General features: G+C 42.4%; 2 protein-coding genes across 7 annotated transcripts in view; one reads left to right on the top strand and one right to left on the bottom strand.

The window, feature by feature from the left end:
- The window catches only part of Pi4k2a (phosphatidylinositol 4-kinase type 2 alpha), a 39,109-nt gene extending 27,395 nt beyond the window's left edge, over positions 1 to 11,714 (bottom strand). The window contains exons 1-2 of the mRNA XM_015494852.2: positions 11,654 to 11,714; positions 5,530 to 5,813 (exon numbers count right to left, since the gene is read on the bottom strand). Coding sequence (XP_015350338.1) covers positions 5,530 to 5,813; positions 11,654 to 11,714 — 345 coding nt within the window. The remainder of the gene's footprint in view (positions 1 to 5,529; positions 5,814 to 11,653) is intronic.
- Positions 5,671 to 15,744, top strand: Morn4 (MORN repeat containing 4). Of its 6 annotated transcripts, none has more exons than XM_048807093.1 (6): positions 5,671 to 6,099; positions 11,752 to 11,849; positions 12,603 to 12,723; positions 13,320 to 13,434; positions 13,833 to 13,942; positions 14,377 to 15,744. In XM_048807093.1, exons 3-6 carry the CDS (start codon positions 12,684 to 12,686, stop codon positions 14,523 to 14,525), a joined length of 414 nt encoding a protein of 137 aa, XP_048663050.1. In that variant the 5' UTR covers positions 5,671 to 6,099; positions 11,752 to 11,849; positions 12,603 to 12,683; the 3' UTR covers positions 14,526 to 15,744. The 6 variants fall into 6 exon arrangements, with proteins under 6 accessions (XP_048663050.1, XP_048663052.1, XP_048663053.1 ...); XM_048807095.1 differs by lacking the exon at positions 12,603 to 12,723 and adding an exon at positions 8,434 to 8,504 and having other exon boundaries at positions 5,672 to 6,099; positions 11,752 to 11,798; XM_015494593.2 differs by lacking the exon at positions 12,603 to 12,723 and adding an exon at positions 8,434 to 8,504 and having other exon boundaries at positions 5,673 to 6,099.
- The last annotated feature ends 488 nt before the right edge of the window (positions 15,745 to 16,232 follow it).

Here is a 16,232-nt window from a genome sequence, read left to right as displayed (position 1 = left end):
GCTTGGGGGACCACCTAGTGGGCTCGTCTCGTCCCATCCCCTCTCGGCCGCCGGCTCCGGGACCCGGCGCGCTCCACACAGCTGAGCTCCCGGCCGGGACCAATCCGTGGCACCCCCCACCTCATGCCGGGCCAATCAGGTCGCGGTGCCTTCGAGGCCCCGCCTCTAGACTGCCCTGTTTACTTGGCGACGAGTAGGCACGGCCCCTCGCGCACGAACAGTAGCCAATCAGAACCTGCTCCTACGCAATCCGGGCCTCCGCATTTTTCCCCGTCACCTTCGGTGAAGACTGCGCATGCTCTAGGAGCCAACTCCGGGTCAGACACGCCCTCTGCCCACTGTCATTCCAGCCCCGCCCTTAGCTTCCAATTGGCTATCTAGTCTTTGGCGCTTTCAAAACATTAGCTTTTAGTGTTGGTCACTTTTTAATTGCGTGCCTACTATAAAGTGGCTGTGAGTAGGGAAGAAATCTCATTTTTGTATCATTAATTGAGTAGCTACTGTGTTCTAAGTGCGGGAGAGATAGCAGTCAATCAAAGGAACCCTCCACCGCCGTACAACCTCAATGAAAAGCTTTTTAAAAAACCCCATCCAACTTTGGATTGGGCAAAGGGTGGGGAGGGGGTATGGAGGTGGGAAGGATGGTGGAATAAGACGGACATTATCACCCTATGTTCATGTATGATTGCACGAATGGTATGACTCTGCATCGTGTACGACCAGAGAAATGAAAAGTTGTGCTCCACTTGTGTACAATGAGTCGTAATGCAATCTGCTATCATGTATAACTAATTAGAACAAATAAAAATTTAAAAAGCCCCATCTTCGTGCATCTTACATAGTGGTTGGCCCAATTACCCAATGCTTATTTGTTGAGGAAAGATGTAGTCTCCCATGGGACTAAAAAGTTTCCTGAAGGAAGATTCCATAACTTATTCATCACTGTAAAACCTCTGTGTTTAAACACAGAAGGTGCTCGGTACACTTTTATTAGTGGAAAAGGTAAGGAAGATACAGTTACTGACTTCAAGCTGAAGACAATCAGCTCTCTGAGAAAGTATGGGGGGGGGGGGAGTCAAAAAATGCTAGCGGCAAACTCCATAATAGCAGTTCACCAACTGAGGGGTAAGCTGGAGAGTCAACAAAGACTGTATGTGGGGCCTGTATTATAAGCTAAGTTTTAAAGAAGTATGTAATTAAATCACTAGGTAGAAGCTGTGTGTGGGGGTGGGGTGGGGGGTGGCGGGGAATAGTACCCCAAGCACAGGGAGTTGCTGGAAGAAAGAAGTTAGAACTTGCAAGAACAGACAGCAATCTGCTTGACTGAGGGGAAACAGGATCAAATTGGGTTATCAATGACCTGGAGAGCCAAGCAGAGAGGCACAGGGAGCTTTATGGAACAGATCTTGAGCAAGAAAGTGATGTGAAGCAGACCAACTCCAGACCCAGGTACCCTGAAGTAACTCAGGAGTAAGTATGAGTGGCATCTGAAGAGGATTGGAATAATTACATTTTTAAATCCATAGGATACTGTTTTAGTTAACATTTCTGTTTCTTTTTTTTTTTTTTTCCTTTTTTCTTTTTTGGTACTGGGGACTGAACCCAGTGCACTTTACCACTGAGCTACATCCCAAATCTTTTTTATTTTGAGACAAGTTCTTGCTAAATTGCTGAGGCTGGTCTCAAATTTGTGATCCTCCTGCCTTTGCCTTCAAAATTGCTGTGATTATAGTTGTACACCACTGCACCCAGCTCAGTTAAAATTTATACTACTGCTCTCTCTCTGTGTGCGTGTGTGTGTGTGTGTGTGTGTGTGTGTTTGTGTGTAGCTGAGTATCAAATGAGTATAAAACTCAGGACCTCACATATGCTAGACAGGGACCCTATCACTTAGCTAAAGCCCCAACTAACACTACATTGTAAAGTATAGTGTGTAATGAGTAGAAGCCTGGAATTGGGAATCAAGAGACATTTGAGTTTGAATCCTGGCACTATGATGATTATTTTAGATAAATTATTTCCCTAAGTCTCAATCTCCTCATCTATAAAATGGGAAGAATCATTCAAATCTCATTTGATTAAATAAAATCTATGATATATGTAAAGCAGTTAGCATAGTGCTTAATACATAAAAAGCACTCAACAAATATTGGACTTTTGTCATTGCTGGGTTATTTTCATTTTTTATTTTACTATTTTTCTTGAGATACTGGGGGTTGAATTCAGGGCCTCACAGAAGTGCTTTACCTCTGAGCTACATCCCCAACCCTTTAAAATTTTTTATTTGAATTTTGAGACAGTTTTGCTAAACTGCACAGCCTGGTGATTCTCCTGCCTCTGCCTACCAAGTATCTGGGATTGCAGGTGTGTGCCACCATACCCAGCATCATTGCTGAGGTTATTGTTAATATTGTTGTTGTTCTATTTAAAGTAACCAGCAGCCTAGGGGTATGGATTTTCACTAAAGATGACCAGCTCCATGGTCACCAATATTTCATAATTGTTCTCAAATCAAATTATTGCCAGTTAAACAGAAATACTGAAATGAAAGAACAGTTATTTAGTTGTATATACAGGAATGTCAAACTTTTTGGCCAAATAAACCCTTCCAGGCAAAGGTCCATTTAAAGTGCAACTGCCTCTTTCAATTAGAACTCATGCATTTTTTCCCTGTCTGGACATCAGGCAAAGTAATGCCTGCCTCTTGTGTCCCAGAGGCCACAGCCACAGAGATAATCTCTTAGTATTAATCATCTCCTTCAGCCCATGAGCTTCAAATTATGGTCAAGGAAAGGTCCCAGAATTGAACTTCTCCATAGAATTCTTTTGGTTTTTATTTTTTCCCCCTCTACGAAAACTGCCTTAGAATTTATTTCTGCATCTATTTCTTAGAACTTGATTTTCCTTTTACTGAAATGCATGTCAACATATTGTCAGCACACGAATAGCTAGTACTTACCAAATGCCAAGTGTATGCCATTGTTTTAAGTGCATAGTACATTACATGGATTAACTCATGTGAGTAGCGTTATAGCTCTTATAATGTTGAAAACTGAGGTCCAGGGGAGTAAAATAATTTGCCTGTGGTCACTCATCTGGTAACTGGCAGAGCCTGGACTCAAATCCAGACAGATGGGCTCTATGGTTTTTGTTTTGTTTTGTTTTTGTCTTTGTTTGGTTTTTTTTTAAACTGGGGATTGAAACCAGGGGTGCTAACCACTGAGCCACATCCTCAGCCCTTTTTAATTTTTATTTTGAGACAGGGTCTCACTTAGTTGCTTAGGGCCTCACTAAATTGCTGAGACTGGCCTTGAACTTGTAATCTTGCTGCCTAAACTTCCCAAATCCATGGGATTACAGGGGTGGGCCAACAAACCTGGCCCAGCTCCATGTTTTTAAAACTACAGTATATTTCTTCTTGTTAAATATCCCTATAAGGTATATCTCATATTTACCCACTTTCTTTCCATTTCCACTGATGCCACATTAGTTTTGAGACTTTTAGGATGTCTTAGTTACATTACAATTGCTCCTCAGTTTGTTTCTCTGTCCAGTCACTCTTATTGCTTATCTCTGGCTATCACTGCCAGATTCATTTTCTTAAAATACTAGTTTCATTATGTCACTCCTCTAGCCAAGAAACTACATTTTTTAAAAAATTTCATTTTTAATTGTAGTTGGACACAATATCTTTATTTATTTATTTTTATGTGGTGTTGGGGATCAAACCTTGGGCCTCGTCTGTGCTAGGCGAGCGCTCTACCGCTGAGCCACAACCCCAGCCCCAAGAAACTACATTTTTATTGTAAGATACATATACTACTTACCATTGTAAGCATTCACCATGTTCAATTCAGTGACATTAAATATATTCATAATGTTATGTGGCCATGACCACAATCTATGCCCAAAACTTTTTCATTATCTGCACCCATTAACAACAAATATCTCCTCCCCTGTACACCCTAACAAAACGACAGAAATTCTGCTTCCATTATACAATATTCCTTCCTCCTTTCCTCCCCCCAATACATAGCAATCTCTCTTCCACTTTCTGTCAATTTGTCTGTTCAAATAACTACATTTTGCAAACCATTATCTCCTCCCTAATTTTCAGGTCTCTCAAAATTTGGCCTCACCCAATCTATTTAGTCTTATTTCTTCACATTTTCTAATATGCATTCTCCATTCTAGTAAGATCTATTTCCTTAACACCATTCTCTTAGTGACTTCAATTATGTCTATAGTCAATATTACTTTAGCATATGTACCATTGAGTGTTAGCATAGAATTTAATCTTATAGGTTTACTGGTCCAATTTCATTTTACAAGCTACAGACATTAATAACTTATTCCAAATTACACACAATAAGTGGCAAAGATGGGATTTGAGCAAAGAATCCAAGTTTTAAAAAATAATTTTAAACTACCATTTATTTTGCAGAGTATTCTCATACAAATCCTGAAGAGCCTTTACTACTATTATTATCATTATTATCATTTTCTAGTCTACAGGTGAAGAAATCCCAATCCAGAAAAAAAATGGGCTTACTCTCATGAACTTGCTTTCTCCTAATGTAATAGTGATCCATTTCACCTTTTGACTATAGCCCTTGCATCTTATTTTAAAAGGGCTGTGTTTTTCTTTTCTTCTTCTCCCTTCCCCTTTCTAACCTGGAGGTGAGGAACAAGATTACCTTGAGTTATCTGACCTCCAAAGGAAGGAGATGTTATTGGAAGATCTAGGAAGTGACTATTTCCCAAATTAACGAACTGAATCTCAACACACATCAGGATGCACCTGGGACCCCTCTGCCAGGGTACCTTTGAATAGCTTCTTTTAAAGCCTTCTGTTTTACCTGATGGGCAGAATCACAGCCTCTAGGACGTGAGTCTCCAGTATTTCTCCTTTCCTAGTAAAGCAATAAAACTTCTTTTTCTTTTTTCTCACAACAGTGTCCTCGTTATTGGATTGGCATAGGGGACAAGAACCGCGCTTTAAATAACACCAATAATTGAACCTTAGATTTTTCTCATGCCTGTAGTAAAACAGTAAATCGTGTGACAGCAACCTTGGCTTTTCAAGCCTGACAGAACCTAGCGTCATGCTGCACACACATAATTCAGTAAATAAACATGGATACACTGATCGCTGCACATAGAATTTAGGAAGATTTGCTCCAATTTTGGCACTACATTTTAACCACAAAGGACTTAGGTAATGACAACATAAGTCCCTATAATTAATGCAAAAATGTCTTTATATCACAGTGTCTGACACAGAGTTATTAAAGGGCAATTGTCCTATGCAGAGCGTTATAAATTACAAAGCTGCACCTTTAAAGCAGAATTTAGGTTCTCTACTTAAAACATTTGAAGAATTGGAGGAGGATTCGAGCCTCTTAAGTTAGTGGTCACGGTTGCTTCGGACGCAAGTTTGGTTTTCTCTGGGCTTAACATTCCCATCACGCGGTCTGTGGGTAGCCCACACCAGGAACCTTCATCTCCTAGGTACAGGCTCACACCCACCCCTTCAGAGGTTCCGCCCGGCCTCTCTGTACACTCAGCCCCGCACAAAGATGGCGCGGAGGCGAACTGGACCAATAGGAGGTGGCGTTGCCCCTGGTTACCTAAGTAACAGCCAATGGGCAGCAAGAATTGGGCCGTGAGGGATGGCGGCCTCCGGTGGGACAGGCGGTGGAAGTGGCGGAGAGGAAAGTGGAAGGGGGAGAGCCAGGCGGAGTAAAGGTCTCTGCCGCCGAAGCCCCGCGTTGGGGCGTGACAGTAGTCCCGAAAGGCCGAGCCCCAGTCGGCTGGCAGCACGGGTGAGAGGGGGCTGCGAGAGAATGGTCAGCCAGGTAGTGACAGAGGAGCCAAGCGGAAGACCCGGGCTGGGGAGCGCGGCTTCATCCTGATGCCCTGACCCGAGGGCGGCTGCCTGGGGTGGGTACCAATCCCAGCTCGAGTTTAGACCACTCGTCAAGTCTCGGGAGAGCGCGCAGCACCCGGGTTAGCGGTCAGAGCATGAGGGGCTGCGTCTGGAGGGAATGACAGAACTGTGTGAACAGAAGAACCTGCAGGGCTGGAGAGCAAACCCAGGTAGATGGAAGGCGCGGGGCTGGAATGCAAGAATGGGGTGGGAGAATGGGTGTTGCCTTGTGGAGATCTAGGGCTTTGTTTACTCTGGGCCCGCCTCCACCAAGGTGGTGGAGATAAATCCTGCATACCGAGGCTTGGGGAATGGGATGCCTGGATTACTTTGATGGGTGGCATCTTTGTCTAGACCGTTTAGATACCAACAGGCGTATCTCGTATTAGGACCCGGCCCAGGCGTTCTCCTTTCCCTTTAAATAGAGTAGTGTTCTGATAGCATTACTCCCTAGTCTCTATCGCTTCCAGGTCTTCCTTGTTGTCTTTCTGGTGCCACTGTTTTCTTCCCACCTTCTTAACAATACATTTGTTTACTTTTCAAGTAAGAGAAAAGGGGGTTAGATTTATTATTTAAAAAAAAAATTCAAGGTCATTTAAATGCACTTAAAACATCTTTCTGTTCTAATTTCCTAAAAAGCTTAATATTTGTTCATCAGAGCCTTCATTTTCTTTTCTTTTTTTTTAATATTGACAGACCTTTATTTATTTATTTATATGTGGTGCTGAGAACCGAACCCAGTGCCTCACACATGCCAGGCAAGTGCACTACCACTGAGCCACAGCCAGAGCCCAGAGCCTTCATTTTCTTATCATGAAGATTTTAAAAGACTACAAAATGCTTTTATTATAACTGAAAGAACTTTGGCAAGACTGTCATACTCTGGGAAGGGTGGCTTATCCCAGAGTTGTGTTTTGAAATATCTGGGACATAAGAAAACAAAGATAGCAGGAACCAGGCATGGTGGCACATGCCTATAAGTCCCAGTAACTTGAGAGGATTGCAAGTTAGAGGCCAACCTCAGGAACTTAGCAAGGTCCTCAACAACCCAGCAAGACCCTGTCTCAAAAATAAGAAAGAAAAAGGGCTGGGGATGTAACTCAGTGGCAAAGTACCCCTGGGTTCAGTCCCCAGTACCAAATAAATAAATAAATAAAATAGCAGGGATGTATTTCTAGTATGCAGAGTAATAATATATTGGTTTATAGAGAGAAAATAGTAATTTCCTTTTAGGTAAATGTTTGAGCTGATCCTGCAACTCATCATCCAGAGCACAGAATGTGGGTGGATTCCTGTTTAGAAGCAGGAATCTTCACCCCTAGGCCATCTATTCTCTTTAACAAGATTATTTAAATAACATACAAGTGCTGTTTTGCATCCCTTATCAGTCATTATCAACACTGACTATATTAAACTAGATTTGTCTCAGTGACCATGGTTACTGGTGAAATTCTTTTTTTGCACAATGGCTATGCAGCTGACTCTTAATTAGCATGGCTAATTACATAAGTTGTAAATTAAAATTCTGACACTATATTCTGCAGTGATAATATGAATTATTTGCCACATGTAGCAATTTCCAGCCAAAAGTATCCATGAATTCTACTCCATCTGCCCTTTAATTGGTACTTCTGATGGTAGTCTTAGGAATGGACATGAATTTGACAAACAATTACTAAAGGGAATTTGCTATTTCTCCCTAGATAATGGAAATTTGTAATATGTACTTTTGAAAACAAATAGGAAAGAATGATGGTAAGGTTGAGGTTAAGAGATGGGGTTCCAAGTTACTGTTGAGGTATAATAAGTTATCCCCCAATTTAGTATCTTTTAACATGATGTTCACAGATTCTGTAGGTCAGGAATTTGGGACTGGTACTGTGGGGATGGCTTCTCTTTGCTCCATGATATCTCAGATTAGATTTGCACTCAGTGGCTGGAGGCTCAAATCATCTGAAGGCTCCTTTATTGATGCCTGGTGCCCAAGCTAGCATGATTCAGAGATGTGGATGGCCATCTGGAGCAACAACTCTCTGTCTGGCTTGCTTCCTCATTGCATGGGAACCTCCAGGTAGTTGGACTTCTTATGTGGTGGCTCAGGTCTCCAACTGTGGGTGCGCCAGTGAGCAGATGGAAGTTGCATCATCTTTTATGATCTAACCACAGAACACACATAGCTTCCATCATTTTCTATGGTTGAAGCAGTCACAGTCCTGCTCAGATTCAAGGGAAAGGAATTAAACTTCACGTTTTGATATATCATTGGCAGGTCAGATTATATTTGAACATATAAGACAGGAGATATTATTACAAACATCTTTGGAAAATACAGTCTACCACATTTGGTAATAAGGTAACCTTTCAAGTTTCATCAGTTTCCTTAAAATATTTAGGGTACAGGTCCCAAGGGCTAACAGCATACCAAAAGGTTTACAACTAAAAGGCAGGGCTAGGATATTGACCATAGATAATCTTCAAACTGGAGAAACTTTCCCTTTTTTTAGGGACCTTATACTAGTTTCTCTGGAACAAGATGGGATACCACTCTGGAAGTTTCGTGTAGCCTTTAGGAAAAGTAAGTACAACGGATGCTCCCTCTAAGTCCCAAGGTAGTCATTATGGCTCCTCAAACCCCACTGCCATACCTCTTCCCAAATTTGGAGTGAAGCCATGTTAATTAATACTTCTAAACATTTAAAGGAAAGATTCTTATAGCCTTGATTTTGTGTTTATGTTCTAGAGTGATGGCTTAGTTATAAATTTTGTAAAAGATACATATCTTCAGATTACAATGGACATGTTTTGAAAGGATGAACTGTTTCTGATCTGTACATAAGTTGACTATTAGTGCTGTGACTTTATTAGATCTGAGAGAGTCGAAGATGACTTATAGCTATCAAAATGCCTAGCTGCACTTGACAGAATTTTCCTCAGCTGTTCTGATGGAAAATTTATTCTCTTCCTCTCATTAATGTTGCATTTGCAATGAAGTCATGATGACCTCTATTCAAGCACACTCTGATGTTGATGGTAAGAGTCTGTGGGCCTGAAATTAGATGCTGACTTTATGAGACATTCATAGGACAGAGGACACAGCAGGTACCAGCATCACTTTTCTGAGAAAATAGCCCCTGGAGATTTGGAGGGGCTTTAGTACAAATAGAAAATGACCCTTGCCTGGGAGTGCCTTTTACTAAGTGAAGGACGTTGGATGTGTAGTTGCTGACCGATAACTAAAGAAGTGAACAAGTCCCAGAGAAGTGACCCCAAACATCTGTGGGAGAGCTTCCACAAGGCTGGCCTTTATTGTGGGGCTAGAAATGAATGTTTCTCCATATTTGATTGAGAACATAGGGATTCTCAGGACTTACCTGGCCTTGTGTCTGAAACTAAAGCTTAGAGACAGGGCCAGGACCTCAAAGATGTGCCTGACCCTGCTGTGGTGAGACCAGGCTGCTTTCACATTAGACCTTTTCTGGGTTTTGGGTATCTGTATCAAAAACAGCCAAAATAGCCCATAGGATATTGATGAAGAACAGATGGGTGGTGATTATAGTTTTTGTTTCTTCTTCTTAGCTTTTACCTCATTAGTCCAACTTGCAAAATTGTTCTGTTTCAAAATGTTCTTTGAATTATGTTGGTGGCATTTTGATACTGAGCAGAGACTTTAGAGAATCACATCTAGTTGTGTGCACCAGGTCTTGCCCCTGTGCTGAAAAGAAGGTACATGTGTCCTGATGGTACTCAGTCAGGTGCCTGAAGTTCAGACTCTAGGTTAATTATTAGTCACAGGGAACCTTTCAATGGTGATTTATATCTCAGAGAGCTTTTTACACATTATTTCCATTTAGCAGAATAATAGTCCACAGCTTTCAAGTGAGAATCCAGTGATGGCTTGTTAAAACTGCAGACTCCCTAGCTCCACCTGTATAGAATCTGATTCGATAGGTCCAGGTTTGGGCCTAGGAATCTGCATCATTGTCATTTGAGAAAACATTGTATTGCTTAGATCTAGAAGAGATGAAGGGGTGAGTAGAAAGGCTTAGGAAATTTTTTTAAATAGGGTTTGAATTTTTTAAATAATTTCAAATAATTCAGTAATTTAAAATAGAATTTCAAATAATTCTATTTGTCTCTGTTTACAGTCAATGATATTTTGAATATCTTCTTATAGAATATCCTGAATAGAGCATTCTTTTACCATCTAGCCTGATCCAATGGTGGTTTTTTTCCATGATGCATTTTGTCGTAGCATTTCTTCTGCTCCCACTGCACTGTATCCCCCTGGACCACCCATTCATACTTGGATGTATCAGTTGGCTTTTGCTGGGTGATAACACCCACCATAAAATACACTGGCTTGAAACAACAAGTCTTATTTGTCAGTGTGATTTCTGTGAGTCTGGGGCTCAGCTCAGCAGGGCAGCTGTCCTGGTCTTGCTTTCATTGTTACCATCCCTGTTCACAATGCCCTTCAGCCCCGCTGTCACTCAAAACTCCCACTTCCCTCTCTTAGTTGCTATAAACTCTGCCTAGCTTTCAGAGATCTCCATGAGCTAACCTGACCTAAAATTAGAGGCCATAGTACAGGATAAGGAGGACTGACCATAGTCAGGGGAGGCTTGTGTGCTAATCCCATCTTGACCACTAATAAACTTTTTTTTTTTTTTTTTGGTACCAGAGATTGAACCCAGGGATGCTTAAGCACTGAGCCATATCTCTAGCCTTTTTTAAATATTTTCTCTAGAGACAGGGTTTTGCTGAGTTGCTTAGGGCCTCACTAGTTGCTGAGGCTGGCTTTGAACTCGCAGTCCTCCTGCTTCAGCCTCCCAAGCTACTGGTATTACACGCATACGCCACCACACTTAGCCACTAACACATTTTTTAACCACTCTGAGTTTCTATTTCTCCATCTGTAAAATGAGAGAGTTTGGACTAAGTCCACAAGGTCTTTTTAGATTTAAGATTTTTGGCTGAGTGTACCCATTACTCCCTAAATAAGCTCTCAACTGAATCAGACCAGGCTTCTTATTTTCCCATTGGATATCCCATGTGTACGTTGCTCTTTCTGCTTTCATTTCTTAGTTTTCTTTGCTGCTCATTTTAAATTCTGACCATGCCTCTTTGTTAATCTCTGGTATCCAACTTGTCACTCTATTACATTTTCTCTGGTATAATTCAGTGTTTTAATTGCTAGTCTTATCTACTAGATTATCACCTCACTGAGGGAAGAGACTATATTATATACATCAACTAAGCACGTAGTGGGTGTTGAGTAACAATTTGTAGATTAAGCCTTCATTTCCATCCCAGATCATAGATAATAGAGATTGACTGAAAACTCTTAAGTGGGAAAAAGAAGTGCATGGGCAGATGTGGTGGTTGTGGTGGTGGTGATGGTGGTGGGGATGATGGTGGGGGTGGTGGTGATGGTGGTTATGGTGGTGGTGGTGGTGATGGTGGTGGTTATGGTGGTGATGGTGGTGGTTATGGTGGTGGTGGTGGTGATGGTGGTGGTTGTGGTGGTGGTAATGGTGGTGGTGGTGATGATGGTGATGGTGGTGGTGGTGGTGATGATAGTGATGGTAGTGGTAATGATGGTGGTGGTGGTAATGATGATGGTGGTGGTGGTAATGATGGTGGTGGTGATCATGGTGGTGGTGATCATGGTGGTTGAAAAGGAGGGTGTTTTTGTTCAATGTACCCAAGGTGACATATACTTACCAGTCTGGTAGCCTTTAAAGTACATCTGTGAAATGACTTTGCTGTCCATTCCTCCAGCCATCCCGTGACACTGACTCTTTTCTGTTTATTTCCTACAGATTTCATCTTTTTCTTCTGTAAGCTGTCACCATGACCCTGACAAAAGGTTCTTTCACCTACTCCAGTGGGGAGGAATATCGTGGAGAGTGGAAGGAGGGTGAGAAGGACCCTGAGGGGATCCAGTGATGAACAAACACTTCATTCAGCTGAAGGAAAATACATCAGGATAGAGAGCCAATTTTATGGATCCTCATTTCTTACTCCAGGGCTTAATTTCACACAGTGCCTTTCCTTTGTTCTATTTTAGGATTAAATAAAGGAATTAGAGAATGCTGTTGTTAATCTAACCTGCACAAATAAGTTGAATCTTTCCAAAATTCTAGATTTGCAGTGTTATAATATCCTTTCATGCTTTAGTAGGATTATTTGAGATTTTCTTAAATAAATGATAATGTAACCAGAAGAACAAAATGAATTCTTTAAAAGCCAGTAAATTGAGTACAGAATTTGTTGCAGTGTCTTGATTACAGTGAACCTTAAAAAGTTAAAGAAGATCTGGAAATTAGGGCAGACACTTAAGACCAAATGACATTCGTTCCCTTGAATTTCCTGTGACAGACAGCTCATTACATTTGGAAGTATCTATTCATAGGAATAGAAAAACTCTTCAGAGCCTGAGACCAGGCAGGAAGTGGTTTAATGATGTTCGGTTTGGAAACACAATCTGGCCATTTAAAGACTCATGTGTCCAGTCCTAGTCAGCCAGGAACTGCCTGGAGGAGACTGGATCTCCAGTGCAGCAGGTGATATACCCTTGAGCCATGAGGAATTGTGCATTTTGTGACCTTGCCTCCTTCTGTCCCAAGTCTTTTCTCCCCTCCCTCAACACTTGCTGTCCCCTTTAATACAGCCTTTTAGAGGAGAGACTTGCTGAGGCTCTGCTGGGTGGTCTCTACCCACCGAAAGAACGCCCTTGCACTGTCTGAACAGCATGACTGCTTCCCAGCATCTTGCCCAGGTTTTCTGGTCAGGTTAGTGAGTGGGCACAGCCCTATTGATGTAACAGAGCTAAGCCAGTGCTGCCAGTCAGGCTGTTAAGTTTATTCCATAGCTTCACAATGCTAAAGGGTGCTTTTATTTTTTTCTCTGAGAGGCAGTATAGCTAAGGTCAACAGAAGGCTGCAAGTCAGGCTGTCTGCTGCATTTGCATTCTTGCTATAAACTTCCAGCTCTGGCATCTGGAGTAAGTTACTTAGCTTCTCCTTGCCTCCATTTCCCCATCTATTCAATGGGAATAATAATAGTACTGTATCTACCTCATAAGGTTACCACAGGATTAAATAAGATCATAAATACTAAGTGCTTAGAAGAGTGGCTGGCTATGAATGTTGGCTACTATTATTTTAAGAGCTCTCTTATTCATACTTAGAGAGATGTGCTCCAAATCTGATGGTTGAGACTTAAGATGGGAGGTTCCAGGTTTTTCTGGTGTCAGACTCTGCCCTGCTAATGCCACCATTTTTTTTTTCTCTCTTTTGTGAATAGGGTCATGAAATGTATGGGATGCTAGGCAAGTGAGAAGGGAGCCTGAAGTTGCCCCATTCTAACCTGTACCCTTTTTGTTCAGGCCGTAGGCATGGTTTTGGTCAACTGCTGTTTGCAGATGGTGGGACCTATCTGGGTCATTTTGAGAATGGGCTCTTTAATGGCTTTGGGGTACTGACCTTTTCAGATGGTTCAAGGTGAGTATTTCTCAGCTTTAAACAAGGGAGACTCTGATATAAAAATGGGATATTAGTGAATCTGATCAACCTTGAATTTGTCCCAGGCACTCTAGAAAACAGACCAGGAGTGGGCAGTTCTTTTATTGGTTACTTTTTAAATAGATTTGAAATTTGAAATATCAGGGAGGTGAGTGACCTTCCACCCCTGCTCCATTCATTTAAGTTCTTTTCCTGAGATTGAGCCTTTGAATCCTCCTGCCTCAGCTTCCCAAGTAGCTGAGATTTACAGTCATGCACCACCACACTGGACTTGGCTCCATGGCACTTTCAACTAATACATACCTGCAGCTGCTTGACTCAGTTAACCTGGACATCTAACTTGCCCATGAAAGGCTAACCTCTTGGTGTTTCTGCAGGTATGAGGGGGAGTTTGCCCAGGGCAAGTTTAATGGCGTCGGAGTCTTCATTCGGCATGACAACATGACCTTTGAGGGGGAATTTAAAAATGGTAGAGTAGATGGTTTTGGTAAGTTGCATCCCGGTAGGTTGGGTAACGTAGGCCAGCCTAATGTAGGTTTAGGCTGTTTAGTTTTAATTCTTCTGTGGATGTCCAGCAATCAATAGTGATCATGCCTTAATGATCCTAATGATATCTGTCGAACTCACCAATGGAGCATGCCTGAGTAGAGCTGGGAGTTTTGTTTTGTTTTTGGTATTGGGGATTGAACCCAGGAGCACTTAATCATTGAGTTACACCCCTATCTCCTTTCATTTTTTTATTTTGAGGCACGGTCTTGCTGAGTTGCTTAGGGCCTCACTACGTTTCTGAGGCTGGTCTCAAACTTGGATCCTCCTGCCTTAGCCATGGTACCCAGCTGAGTTTTTTACTTCTATAGCCTCTACACAAAAGCTGAGCTCTGCAACGTTAATGTTACTGTCATATTTTCTCTGCCCTCAAAGGCCTGCTGACTTTCCCTGATGGTTCTCATGGAATACCCCGCAACGAAGGTCTATTTGAGAACAATAAGCTGCTGCGGAGGGAGAAGTGTTCTGCGGTAGTTCAGCGGGCCCAGAGTGCCTCCAAGTCCGCCAGAAATCTCACTGCTTGATGAGGCAGTGGGCACAGCTGGAATAGTGTCAGTAAAGCCCATGACCACCTGAGATGAACAGAATGAACCAGATTTCAGATGAGATGAGGATGACCACGGAGCCGAAGCCTGTGATGTGCCCCATCACCTGCCAATCAGCAATTTGATCACAGAAAGTGCTAAGGATTTTGGCCCAAAAACCCCTCAGTGGTTAGCAGTTCTGTCTTTTCTTGATGCTTATTTGCTGAAGACAGGAGCTGTGTTTTCTTACTTGTCGACATTTCCTGTTCCTGAGACCTGGGGTTACCCAGTACAGAGTGGCTGCGGCCTTCACTCCATTTACTGCCAAGTGATTCAGAATCTCCTCATTCTGCCTATGTTTGGGGCACATGACCCTAGCCCCCATAGGGCCAATGCTGTGTGCTGCCCTGGCAAAATGAGGTACAAGATAGACAGTACAGTGACCCTGTGAAAGTCGGGCCAGAACTTCTCTGTACATGAGCCCCTCATTCAGTGCAGTTTGAATCCTGACTCCAGGCTCCAACTTTGTCTGATCAGACTAGTCTTTGTGTCTGCTTATTTCCCCTGTGAAGGATCTGGTAAGAGTGTTGTTTTCTTCTTTCTTGACTTTACAAGTCATGTTCCTTACCTGAGTTAGGGCATATAATCCAATCTCCATTTGTGTCTCTCCGTTCTTAGAGTCTATCAGAGAGAATTCCTTTGTGGCATAGTCAAGAAAGAAACTGATGTAATAGTAACCTCATAAGTTGTATTCATTACTCACTCCAGGTCAAGGGGCAGACATATCCAGCCTCAAGGCCTTCCTGGGGAGTGGACTAAGTGCTGGGGAAGGCCTGCATCGACACAGTTCTTTCCCTGTAGGTGGTAGATCAGACTCACCTACACCCCTGGGTGTAGGTAGACTCACACCCACCCTGGGACTGTGGTGAACTAAAAGCATTGGCTGTTCCTCACATTTGACTTGCTATAACTCTCCCACCAAGAGCCTTGATCTTCAGGCCTTGGTCAGATTTTGGAAGGTGGAATCCCTATACAGTTCATCATGAGGCCTCCAGTTACCACAGGACCCAGACATACCCCCAGCTCCTATCCTCACACCAAATCTCCCTCAACAGCAGACTATGGTGGAAATTATAACCGTGTGCCTCTATTTATTCTGTGAACTGTATTGTAGAATCAAGTGTTCATAGAAATAAACAAATCACCAGATCTGCCTATACTTTGTTTCTATGACTTTCTTGCCCTGAATCCTCATGAATACCAACACATTTGTTCTTTATAAAAGTTAAATCAGTGTGGGGCTTGGAACTGACAGCTGTACTATATAAAACATCACCTAATTCTCAGAATGTCTGCAGAGTAGAATGTATGAACTTTTTTTTTTGTTTTTAATCAGACAAGATTAAGTTGCCCAGAGTGGTGAATGGATAAGTAGAGCTGGGTGGAATTCTATCATGGTCTTTCTGATTCCAGCTCCCTTTCTATAGGCCTCCCCTCACCCTGAACATCAGAGTGTGCAAGGCCTGAGATCATTATAGCCAGACCTGCTGGTTGACTTTAGTCATATCTCCTCATACCTGGGTTTCCCTGTTTCTGCAACACTAGAGCGACAGAACTTCCCCCACCATGTTATGTGGGAGGCCAACATAGCATGTGACCAGCGTTTGCTTCTCCTCCTGATCAGTGTTGGTTACCCCGTGGTCTGGT

The sequence above is a fragment of the Marmota marmota genome, unplaced genomic scaffold (assembly GCF_001458135.2).
Source record: "Marmota marmota marmota unplaced genomic scaffold, marMar, whole genome shotgun sequence".
Lineage (NCBI taxonomy): Eukaryota > Metazoa > Chordata > Mammalia > Rodentia > Sciuridae > Marmota > Marmota marmota.
This window is presented reverse-complemented; position numbering and strand designations above follow the sequence as displayed.

What these genes read in the sequence shown, in the direction of transcription:
- Morn4 (XM_015494593.2), top strand. Translation starts at nt 11,783, where the DNA reads ATGACCCTGACAAAAGGTTCTTTCACCTACTCCAGTGGGGAGGAATAT. An exon ending in TCGTGGAGAGTGGAAGGAGG is followed by an intron (nt 11,850 to 13,319) that starts GTGAGAAGGACC and finishes CTTTTTGTTCAG; the next exon opens with GCCGTAGGCATGGTTTTGGT. An exon ending in ACCTTTTCAGATGGTTCAAG is followed by an intron (nt 13,435 to 13,832) that starts GTGAGTATTTCT and finishes GTGTTTCTGCAG; the next exon opens with GTATGAGGGGGAGTTTGCCC.